The following is a 12,354-nucleotide window of genomic DNA, read 5'->3' as shown; positions in this document are numbered from 1 at the left end:
CAGATTCAGTTGCAACTCATAACAACCCTGAATAGAGTTTCTTAAGAGCGACTGGTGAGTTTGAACTTCCGACCTTGTGGTTCAAACTGGCCTTGTAGTCGAGTACTTATCCTACAGTGCCACACCAGGACTCCATATATATGTGGCACCGTAGGATATGTACTGGACCACAAGATTAATTTGAACCACAAGTTAGTGGTGAAAATCCACTAGCTGTTCCTCAGAACCTTATATAGTGTCTATCTGAGTTGAAACAAACTCAAAGGGACTTAACAACAGTAACTATATATATATTCTTTATTTTTGTGGCATGTTTTTCAAAAGTGGAAATGGATGTATTGTTTCATTGTAATATAGGCATGCTCACTGTAGAATCCTTCAGACAATACAGAAATCTATAGAAAAATGTACCACTGAGATAGCAACTGTTAGTGTTTTGATATAAAACCTTTCCAGATTTTTCGATGGCTTTAGAAACATGTAGCTATTTCTATGTTGTTTTTTCCTAAATAGGATCACACTATACACATTGTTTTGTAATATGCCTCTTTACATAATTTCCATATGAATAGATATATTTTTTCATCCTACTTTTTAATTACTTCTCAGCATTCCATTGTATAAATATGCTATTGGTGTGAACTATTGATTTATTTCCAATTTTTTTTTTTAATAGAAAGGATGTCCTTATACTACATACATTTTTGTATACTTGTCTAATTGCTTCCATTTTATGAATACTTAAAGTACAGTTGTTGTGTATAAGAATATTATTTATACAAACTTTGTAAACCATTGCAAAATTGCTCCCCACAAAGTTGCACCAATTTACCTTGCCACCAGTATTGCATAAGATTGTCCATGTCTCCACACCTTGGAAAATCATAGGAGTTCAAAAAAGAAGTGGTTGTATTTCTGATCTCTGAGTTTGGGGTCACAAAAAACTTCCTGTGGAGGACCCGGCTGTGTCTCTTGTTGCTGAGCAAGGTTATCTTCACTTACTCAGTCCATTCGTTTGTTTGCCAGATGGTGTAACTCAGCTTTCCTTTTGCAGCTTGTGGCCATATTTTAAACCCTGCTCCTGTGCTTTTGTCCCTTAGATTGAGGAAGACACGTGGCAGAAATACTACTTGGAAGGAGTCTCAAATGAAATGTACACAGAATATCTCTCCAGTGCCTTTGTGGGCCTGTCCTTTCCTACTGTTTGTGAGTAAGTGTCCATTAACTGTTAACTCTTTGCCTCTCAGTGGTGCTTAAACTGTCCCTGGCAGGAAAACCACTCATGTCTCCCTGGCACCCTTGGGACCCTTGACAGTTACCGAGGGTGCTCCATGTCCTCAACATTGACTTATGAACAGGAAGGTTGGTCATGACATGGGCCCTGCCTGGGGGTTTCAGCTGACCCCACTTCCTCCTCTAGTCCTGAGATCTCGGACATCATATATATTGACTAATGAATTAACACAATTATTCTACATGCTAATATCTTGAATTAAGTACCTATGATACAGATACATTTAGGAAGGAAGATACATCTCTCTGATTGTACTAGGGCAAAACAAATCTTGCCAGTTTCTTGATGAAAGATATTTTACTCTCTTAATTCCAATTAAGGCAGATCACAAAGGGACATCAGAAAAGCCACTGCAATAAACTCATTCAAAGTATAAAAAGTTGAATTGACTAAAGTTGTGTGACACATTTATAATAACAACAGAGTCGCTGCTAAGGTTGCTCATGTACAACTCAACACCTCATGGGATTTGGTTGCTTGGTTTGGAGGTTGAGGGTCATGGTTTCTTCCATAGAATATCCCAGTTAATTGGCCTAATGACATATCTAATGCTTCTGTTGTGTCTCTTAGTTCAGTGTGTAGTGTCTGGGGTCTTAAAGGCTTGCAGGTGGTCATCCAAACTACAACAATGGGTCTCTATTTACCTAGGAAGAAGGTATGTCATGAATAGGAGGAGGAAATTAATGTGTTGCCCATTGCTTCCATGAACAACTTCCTCCTTGGCCATGAGACCAAAAGTACTGGTTGGTGCCAGGTTACCATTACTGAGTAGTTTGATCATTGACTCCAGCTTTTCTGGAGCAATGGAAACTGAGGTAACTTTTTAATTTATACCCATAATATCCCTGAAGTCATCTCAAACCAAACTGTAGTTTAGTTTAACTAGTAAGTATGTCTACCTTGGACATTTTGCTCTATTAAGATTGATTTTTATGGGATCAAAAGTCCTGGTGTGGTGCTGTAGAATAACCACTGGACTACTAACCAAAAATCCAGCTGTTCAAATCCAACATCCGCTCTTCAGAAACACTATACAGGGTCACTATGAATAGTAATGGACTCAAGGGCACTTAAGAGCAACCATGAGATCATAAAGGAAGAAAGCAAAAGGTCATTCAAAAGACATGAAAGAAAAAAAAAGACCAAGATGGATGTCAGAAGAGACTCTGGGATTTGCTTTCCAGTATAGAGATGCTAAAGCAAATGGAACAGAAGTGCAGTGAAGATCTCCGTCAGCAATAACACAGAATACCAGATGGAAGAATGGATAAACAAACTGTGGTACATACACATAGTGGAATAGTATGCTACCTTGAAGAATAATAAGGAAGCCACAAGATGCTGCATGACATGGATGAACCTGGAGGACATTCTGCTGAGTGAAATTAGTCAGTCACAAAAGGAGAAATACTGCATAGAACCATTATTGTAAAAGACTAAGAAAAAGAACCTACCCTAAAAGGTGGGGGTGAAATCTTTGCTGGTTACTGGAATATGTGGGATGGGATGCGGGGAGGGAGGGGAAGGTGGAGCACAGGGTAGGGAATAGCCACAAGATAGCTTGGGTTCCAGGGGGGTGGGACGGTGGGCAATACACAAGAAAGGGGAGGGGAATGGAAGAACAAGGTGGATGGGAGAACAGTTAGGCAGGTTTGCATAGGCTAAGTGGGACAGAGGTAAATAACGATATATACACAACCTTGGAACAACAGGGTTCTGGGATACAGTAATTGAGGTATGGTTTGAATGGGTAAAAGAGGGGAAATAATGTTAAGATGCTTGGCTGTCTTTTGAATCTTGGTTTTCCTTGTATACCACTGTAAAATAGACACTTGAGGGGGAGAGAAAGAAATATCCAGAAACATCACCATGGAAAGCTTTTAAGTCCGTCTTCAGCCTATAACTGATTGGAATACCTAAAATGGGGCTAGAACTTTCCCAGTGAAAGAGGCTTCCTGTGGAGCCTTTGCATTGCATAAGACCTTAGGTGGAATCCTGAACCCCATCCAGAATCATCTGAGGTGGGAAATCTCCACTCAAACGGACAAGCAGACTGGCTTGGAGCAGCTAGAAGAACAGAAGATACCTCTTAAAAGAAAAACCAATAGGAAAAAGCAAAAACAATAACTGCAGTCCGACTGGCTACTATAAGAACAAGCAATTGTTCGCCCAGGAGCCCTCAAGGCAAGTGGTTGGGCCCCCTCAGGTCAAACCTTCTTCCAAGACTAAGACTCAAGGGGACTACACGAGCAGGCATGTGGTCTGACTGGTTGGGTCCCCTCAGGTCAAACCTTCTTCCAAGACTAAGACTCAAGGGGACTACACGAGCAGGCATGTGGTCTGACTGGTGACCACGTTGGTCACTGATAAGGGGAAATGGGGGAAAAAACAGCAATGAAGTTGTGAGCTAAGTCTGACCACATTCAATAGACTCCTGTGAACCCTGGGTGGAGACCTGGTTGGCCAGCATTATGGCAAGACTTGGGGATTCTTGGGCTCAGAGACAGTGACATGGCCACAGAGGTCTAGAGCAAAGAGTGAAGCATTCAGCTGATATGAATGGAGGGGACATGCACAAGAAAACCCATATTTGCAGATAGTACCAACTTGACCTGGCTTCAATGGATGGATGATCAGAACTCGACTAGATGAAGAAAGAAAAGGAAAAAGAGTAATCTGATAATATTTGATGAAGTTGGCCTGTACTTATGGATGTTGTAGCTCAAAAGAGGGAACCAATCTTTACAGTGAGGACCATTCCCACCCCCTCAGTACACAGGGTAGACTGAGATGGGCAACTTAGACACTAGCTACCCAAAATGGGGGCACCTACAAAGGCAAGAAGTGACTGGCTTACAAGCCTTCAAGAGGGAGCCTAGTTCGAGAAGTGTGGGGGAAGACAGACTTTCATTGAGTGGTTTCCAATTTGTATGGACGGGGCTGATGAATGAAGATGGGGATAAGACTCTTGTGGTACAATGGTGAATAATTGCTATCAGGACTGACTGTGAGGGTTGGATATTTAAGGTGGATGTTTTGTAGCAAAAGGAGGGGAGTGGTTGACTTGGCAGTCCAGAAGTGGAGGTCCCTGAGACCATCGAGGGAGAAGAACAGAGTGCGGCACCCTACCCAGAGAAGCAGTGATGACAGAGATGGAGGCAGAGATGATGACCTGGAGAGATGGAGCAGCTGGGGACTGTAGACACAGAGAGGGAGAGGGGCTGTGTGCTGATGACTGGGGGGCAGACTTGCGGGGTTTGATGATGCATGGAGGGGATTGTAATCATGGCAATGAAACAGTATACGATAGGATGAATGTAAAGTTAATGTTCTCCCATGTAAACGATCACATAATTCACCATAAAAAAAAAACTTTAAAAATAAATAAATAAAGCAAATAGAAGATACGAGGAAGTCAAAAAGGTAAACAGAAAATTTCAAAAGGCAGCTCGAGAAGACAAATTCAAGTATTATAATGAAATGTGCAAAGACCTGGAGTTAGAAAACCAAAAGAGAAAAACTTAGACTTTTTCAAGCTGAAGGAACTGAAGTAAATATTCAAACCTTGTATTGCAATATTTTATGATTCTATGGACAAAATGTTGAATGATGCAGAAAACATCAAAACATCAAAAGAAGATGGAGGATATGTAGAGAGTCACTGTACCCTCCCCCCAAAAAAGGTTGATATTCAACCAACCATTTCAAGTGGTAGCATATGATCAAGAACCAATGATATGGAAGGAAGACGGCTAAGCTATACTGAAGGTATTGGTGAAAAATGAACAGAAGACAAATTGAAATCTTTCAACAAATGGATGCACTGAATTTGCTCACTCATCTATGCCAAGAAATTTGTAATACAGCTGCCTGATCAGAAGAGATCCGTTTTTGTGCCCATTCCAAAGAGAGGTGACTCAATGGAATGCAGAAATCATGGGGCAGTATCATTAATATCACATACAAGTGAAATTTTACAGAAGATAATTTCAAAGTATCTGTAATGACAGAACATTGACAGAGAACTGCCAGAAATTCAAGACAGACTCACTAGAGGATGTGGAACTAGGGATGCTGTTGCTGATGTGAGCTGCATCTTGACTGAAAGCAGAGAATACCAGGAAGGTGTTTATTTGTGCTTTATTAATTATACAAAGATTTTGACTGTGTGGATTATAACAAGCTATGGATAACACTTTGAAGAATGGGTATTTCAGAGTACTTCCTTGTACTCAGGAGGAACGTGTACATAGACCAATAGGCAGTTGTTTGAGGAGAACAAGAGGACTCTAAATGGTTTAAAATCAAGAAAGGTATGTGCCATACGTATTCAATCTGTATGCTTCTTTCATCATACTTATTCAATCTGTATGCTGAGCAAATAATCTGAGAAGCTGGATTATATGAAGAAGAGTGAGGCATCAGGATTGGGGAAAAACTATCTGCAGTATGCAAATGATACAACCTTGCTTGCTGAAAGTGAAGAGGACTTAAAAATACTTACTTATGAAGATTAAAGACCACAACCTTTGGTATGGATTGTACCTCAATGTAAAGAAAACAATAATCCTCACAACTGGAACAATAAATTACATCATGCTACCTTTTAAAAAGATTGAAGTTGTTAAAGACTTCATTTTGCTTGGATCCACAATCAACATTCATTGAAGCAGTAGCCAGAAAATCAAATGATGTATTGCATTAGGCAAATCTGCGGTACAAGATCTCTTTAAAGTGTTCAAGAGCAAAGATATCTGTTTGAGGATTTAGGTGTGCCCGAATCAAGACATGGTGTTTTCAATAGCCACATATACTATTATGAAAGTTGGACAATAGTCACATATGCATATGTGAAAGTTGGACAATGTGTTAATAACGAACACCGTAAAAAATTATGCATTTGAGATATGATGTTGGAGAAGAATATTGAAAGTACCATACACTGGCAGAAGAACAAACATCTGTCTTGGAAGAGATGCAGCCAAAATGTTTCTTCAAAGCCACGATTGTGAGACTTTAACACTTATACTTTGGATATATTATCAGGAGGGACCAGTCCCCTGGAGAAGGACATCATACTTGGTAAAGTGGAGGGTCAGCAAAAAAGAGGAAGACCCCAATGAGGTGGATTGACACAGTGGCAGCTGCAATGGGTTCAAATGTAACAAGAATTGTGAGGTTGGCACAGGACTGGTCAGTGTTTTGTTGTGTTGTGCATAGGGTTGCTAAGAATCAGAACTGACTCAACAACACCTAACAACATATGGTATCATATTGACAATGGCAACTCAAAAATTAGATAGGAACCTTAGAAGACAACGAGTTTATGTTAAAGGGAAAGAGGCAACTGAGAAACTGAGAAACGTAGGGTGAGAATGATTGCAGATCTTGAAGTATATCATCAATGCTGCTCAATTGTACATGGAGAAATTGTTGTAGAATTGGTGTATGTTCTGCTGTGTATATTCTCAACAACAACAAATATAAAACGATTTTTGAAAAATGTTTTATTGTGTATTGTTGTTGTTATGTGCCGTGGAGTCAGTTCCGACTCATAGCGACCCTGCACAGGGTTTCCGAGGCTGTTAATCTTTACGGGAGCAGAACGCCTCATCTTCTCCCGTGGAACCGCTGGTAGTTTCGAACTGCTGACCATACGGTTCGCAGCCCGATTCGTAACCACTATGCTACCAGAGCTCCTTTTTATTGTGTATTATGTGATAGTTTACATGGGAGAACATTAGCTTTTACATTTATCCTATCGTATATATCGTTTCATTGCCATGGTTACAATCCCCTCCATGCATCATCAACCAACCAAAGGGTATACCCCGCAAGGCTGCCCCTCGGTCATCAGCACACAGCCCTTCTCCCTCTCTGGGTCTAGAGTCCCCATCGGCTCCATCTCTCCACATCATCGTCTCTGCTTCCATCTCTGGTGTCACTGTTTCTCTGGGTAGGGTCCTGCTCTCCACTCTTCTCCCATGATGGTCCCAGGGACCTCTGCTCCTAGACTGCAAAGTTAATCACTCCCCTCCTTTTACTACAAAATAAAATAATTTTTTCAAGTTCTTTCATAATCTTATGAGGAATTGCAGAACCAATATGCAGAAAGACGCCTAGAAAAGAAAAGAAAACCAAAAAAAAAAAAAGCTTAGTAATTTAGCCCCTGACATGACCTACTATGGATAAGACTTGTGTCTCTTTCTGCTGGCTCAGGAGAATGAGTCAGCACGTGCAGTGGTCCCAGTCTGTCATTGTTGTGGTGGTGGTGTCAAGTCGGTTACAACTCATGGAGCAGCTGGTGAGTTTGAACCGCGGACTTTACAGTCCAATACTTATCCTACAGTGCCACACCAGGATTCTAGTATGTCATCGCTCTTCAAAATAGGATAGATGGTCACCTATGGTACATGACCCAGGGGGTCCAGCTGTCCTGACACTCCCCACATTCCCCACTTCCAGTCTTTGATGTTGGGTTTAAGCCAGATAGGCACTTTTGTCTTCTAAGAAAACACAAATACCCTGCTACTGATGAAACATTAAACCTGATCAGTTAGTGAAGGATTTAGTCAACTTATTCAATGATAAGAAAATGTGAAGAAACAGGCATCAGGAAACCAACTGGGCTAAGGAAGAAAATATGTTCCCTTCTGAAAAGGGGAGTCTTAAGGTGCTGACTTGGAGTCCTGGTGTGGTGCTGTGGGTTAATGCGCCAGACTGCAAAGCCGTTTGAACTGCAGGGTCGGTGGGTGGTTCAAGCTCACCAGCTGCTCCTTGGAAACAGGGTCGCTATGGGTCGGAATCGATTCAATGGCACTTAACAACAACAACAACAAGGTGCTGACTTACACTAAAGGAGAGCACCTTACTGGGGCTCTCTGTTTCACACTTCCTGTTCTGTTGGGAGCCAAGAGGGGAAAGGGGATGAGTGTTTCCCTGGAGACTCAGCTCAGTGAACAAGTTAGGCGCTCCCTGAGCCCAAACCCTAAGCAATCCAAAATGGTTTGGCTGTTTACTGAAATTTCTCACCCTGTCTCTAAGCAAGAGTTTAAATGCTAAACGGGTTGGGGAAGTGAATAGGTCATTGATTTGGAAAGAGTTATTTTCTGAAAATAGATGCCCTATTGTTACTTTTCTGCATCTTTCTTAGCTGTTTCTTTTTCCGCTGTAGAAGTTAATGTTTTAAAGGCTCAGGGTCCTGGACCACCATGGCTGCCACAGGGAATTTTCTTTGCCTTTGAGCTTCACCTGCCTGGGAGAGAGAGAGCCCAGGAGAATTCAGGGTTTGTAGCAGAAGCTAGTTCTAGAAAAAAACAATTGAGACCTTATACATCTAATGAGATGTTGTCAGAAAATCTAATGAGGGGGTTCTAAGCATATAAGGGGACTTCAAAAAGTTTGTGGACAAAATGGAATTAAAAGATAATGGAATTTTCCCACAGACTTTTTGATGCCCCTTGATGCTGATGATGACAGGAGGGGTTATTAGCCAGGGGAGTGGGCAAAGTCCCTTTTCTTTGGATGTTGCGTTTTCTGGTTTGACTTGTGTTGAAGTCTAACACCAGTGATCCCTCAAAAACTCCTGTTCTTGTTGCTTTCACACTCTCTCTTATTCTGCTCCTTGAAGCCTTGTCAGTTCAACTGGGTACCTTTCTGGGGGACACCAATGGTTAACATGCTCAGCTGCTAGCCATAAAATTAGTGGTTAGAATCTACACCAGGGCACCTCAGAAGAAAAGCATGGAGATCTCCTTGGGAAGAATCAGCCACTGAAGCCCCCTATAGAACACAGTTCTACTATGCTACACATGATGTAGCTTTCTATGAGTTAGAACTGGAGACAGTAATTGGTAATTTTCTTCCCCCTAGAGACAACTGGGACATCCATAGAATAAATTTGACTCTGATATTTGCCCCACATGGTACTTAATTTCTTAAAATGTCATTGCAAATGTTTCAAAATAGTGGTATTTTATATAATCTCTCTTGAAAACTTTATGTGGTCACACTGAACCTAAGTAGCTACAGACCACTAACTGATTGGAACTGCTTTCCCCCCACCCCCTTTCTTAGTAGCTGTAAGATGGGATCAGGAGCTCTGGTAGCGTAGTGGTTATGATTGGGCTGCGAACCGCAAGGTCAGCAGTTTGAAACTACCAGCTGTTCCGCGGGAGAAAGATGAGGCTTTCTGCTCCTGTAAAGATTTACAGCCTCGGAAACCCTGTACAGGGTCGCTATGAGTCGGAACCGACTCCACGCCATATGAGCACTACCATATAAGATGGGATAGGACCGTGGTGGCACTATAGGAGAAGCACTGGACTATGCACCACAAGGTTCGAACCCAGCAGCTGCTGTGCAGAAAAACAAAGATGAGACTTTCTGCCCCCATAAACATGGATCCGATTCGACAGCATTTAACAACAACAAAAATATGCTCTCTCCTGTTTGGGGTGTAGGAGGGGTCCCCTCCTCTCCTCATTGTCTTGAAGAGACCAAATTCACATTTACCTCTCAGGCCTGCCACCCCCAAGCATTGTACTGGTTTGCATGGAACATTCTAGTCGTCAGAGCAGTTCCAGGGCTGAGAACTGGTAACAACTGTGGAGAGCTCCCTTGATTCATCTTCATATTTAGAACATATTCTGAGGAGGGGAAAGTCTCAGACCCTCCTCGTTGTCAGAAAATTTAGTTTTTGTTCAGTACCGTATGTGGAATACTCCCCCCGCCCCATACTTTTGATATGACGGAGAAGATGTTCAACTTATACTGTTATTCGTTTAGCACCATGATACAGCAGAGGTAGAAAGAATCAATAAAGAAAGGACGTTTAATGAGATTTAGGAACATCCCAAAACATTGAAGCTCTCCTCAAGCATTTGATTATCTGGAGGCTTAATTATCTGTGTTTTCTACTTTAAATTAAAGAAAAGCCATAACTCAAAGTTACCAGCAGTTTAATGATAACACTCTTCAATTCAGGTTAATTAAACCACAGCCGTAATTAGAGTTTAGTGTTGTAGATCACAAGGCTGACGCATAAGTATTTTCATTACAGTGAGAATTGGCTATTCAATTTCAGGATGACATAAAGGACGCCAAATATATATTTTAAACTGGTGCATGTAGAAGAAAAAGAATTGGGAATATTTTGGGTATAATAAAGTAGAGATAAAATATGCAGATTTTCAGAACAGTTTCTGTAATTATGTGCTGCATTAAAACAATATGCCGCCAATAACATCTTAAAGCATGAAAAGGAATAAATTTGCTCTTCTCTCAGGCAAGTAGGGATGCCCCCTTGCAGGGTCGGAACTCCACATAGGAAAGCTTGGAGTTTTCCCAGATGCTTGGAGCAGTCATTCTGTGAAAAGATAAGGGTCTAGGATAAATGGGTACCATTTGAGATTGTTTCTTGGAAGAACGGAAGGGGGCAAGAAGAGAGGCAAGAGGTACATAAGACACTGCAAGGCAGGCTTGTTAAAAATTTCAAAGCAAAAGATTCTCTGTCTTGTGAGGCTCCCAATAGGCATGTCCCTTGACTTTTCTGCACCAGCCTTCACCAAGCTTTCGTTTTCCCCATTTAGAAAACAGGGACTACTGAGTGCTGTCAAATCTGTCCTGACTCATAGTAACCCTGTGTATGGTTTCCGAAGAGTTGCTGATGGGTTTGAACTGCTGACTCTTGTGGTTAGCAGTCCAGTGCTTAGCCTACAGGATGTCCAAAACAGGGATCATAATAATAAGCTTCAAAGAACCGTTGTGATGATTGAGTGAGAAAACATATTTGATAAATTTAGAAATGATGTGCATATTCTTTAAGCAAGTTTTTAGAACTATTAGCAAAACCATCACAACCCACCCCAACCATCACTTTCTGCATCCTGCACTACCACTCCTGCTCGCCAATTGGGTTGGTGCACATCTTTAGATTAGTTGTTGTTGTTGTTATGTGCCGTGGAGTCGGTTCCGACTCATAGCGACCCTGTACAGTGTTTCCGAGGCTCTTAATCTTTATGGGAGCAGAAAGCCTCATCTTTCTCCCGCGGAGCAGCTGGTGATTTCGAACTGCTGACCTTGCGGTTCGCAGCCTGATTCGTAACCACTACACTACCATTTGTAGTTGAGTGCAAAACGTTTGCACCACCTGGTGATTCACATGGCGCAGAAGAGTTAGATGCCCTTTTCAAGGCCACCTAGAAAGCAAGTTATAGAACCAGGATTCAAACCCTGGAGCCCTTGTATTCTTGGATGGGTGTTAGGTGAAGGCTGGCTAGTTAAGAAGTTCCAGGAGGCTGTATTAAATAGAGAGATTTCTGGGCTCTATCTCTGGAGATTTTCCTATCTGGCATGGTGGTGGTGGTGGTGGTGGTGGTAGTATGCCGTGGAATTGGTTCCAACTCATAGCGACTCTTTACAGGGTTTCCGAGGCTGTAAACTTTACGGGAGCAGAAAGCCTCATCTTTCTCCCGCGGAACAGCTGGTCGTTTCGAACTGCTGACCTTGAGGTTAACAGCTCAGCTCGTAACCACTATGGTACCAGAGCTAGAGCTGGAAAAATCTACACTTTCTTCTTTTGAACAAACGCTCTGATTTCAGGCTGATGACTGGGAATCCCCACCCCTACCCCATTCTGGTGTCTGCTCCTTTTCTTCCCCTCTCTGGGCCCAGTCATTGAAATGTTTCTCCCTGGTTTTAGCCTTATCATAAGATCATAGGTGGGCCACATCTTACAAGGAGCTAAGGTTAGGATGCAGGCTTTTCTGTGAGCTTCTTTCTCATCATTCTTTCTTCCGTAAGGTACTTGGCAATTTGTGGTTGCAGACAGATCACTGACTGCCCCTCCTCACTATGCCTGGTTCAAGTCACTATGGATACCCTCTAGTGCTCCCGGGTCAGGTTTCCCAGGAGACTTCAAACAGTTCCAGGCTGGGAGAATGAATAAACAGTAACTGCAGAGGGGTAGAGGCAAGCTAGAAGCGTCCAAAAAGTCATCCTCAAAAGTGCTTCTTGGTCTTGCAGGAGACTATGGTGACTCCCAGGATGCCGGGGGGGGG

General features: G+C 42.1%; 1 protein-coding gene across 31 annotated transcripts in view; it reads left to right on the top strand.

The window, feature by feature from the left end:
- KCNMA1 (potassium large conductance calcium-activated channel, subfamily M, alpha member 1) overlaps positions 1-12,354 on the top strand; it is a 1,077,241-nt gene that overhangs the window by 806,999 nt on the left and 257,888 nt on the right. For all 31 annotated transcript variants that reach the window (XM_006837432.1, XM_006837421.1, XM_006837418.1 and 28 more), the window contains one exon: positions 1,101-1,210. In XM_006837432.1, coding sequence (XP_006837495.1) covers positions 1,101-1,210 — 110 coding nt within the window. The remainder of the gene's footprint in view (positions 1-1,100; positions 1,211-12,354) is intronic.

This window comes from Chrysochloris asiatica, unplaced genomic scaffold (assembly GCF_000296735.1).
Source record: "Chrysochloris asiatica unplaced genomic scaffold, ChrAsi1.0 scaffold00020, whole genome shotgun sequence".
NCBI classification, from domain to species: Eukaryota; Metazoa; Chordata; class Mammalia; order Afrosoricida; family Chrysochloridae; genus Chrysochloris; species Chrysochloris asiatica.
Note: the sequence above shows the minus strand (reverse complement) of the source record. Positions and strands in the feature narration are given on the sequence as shown.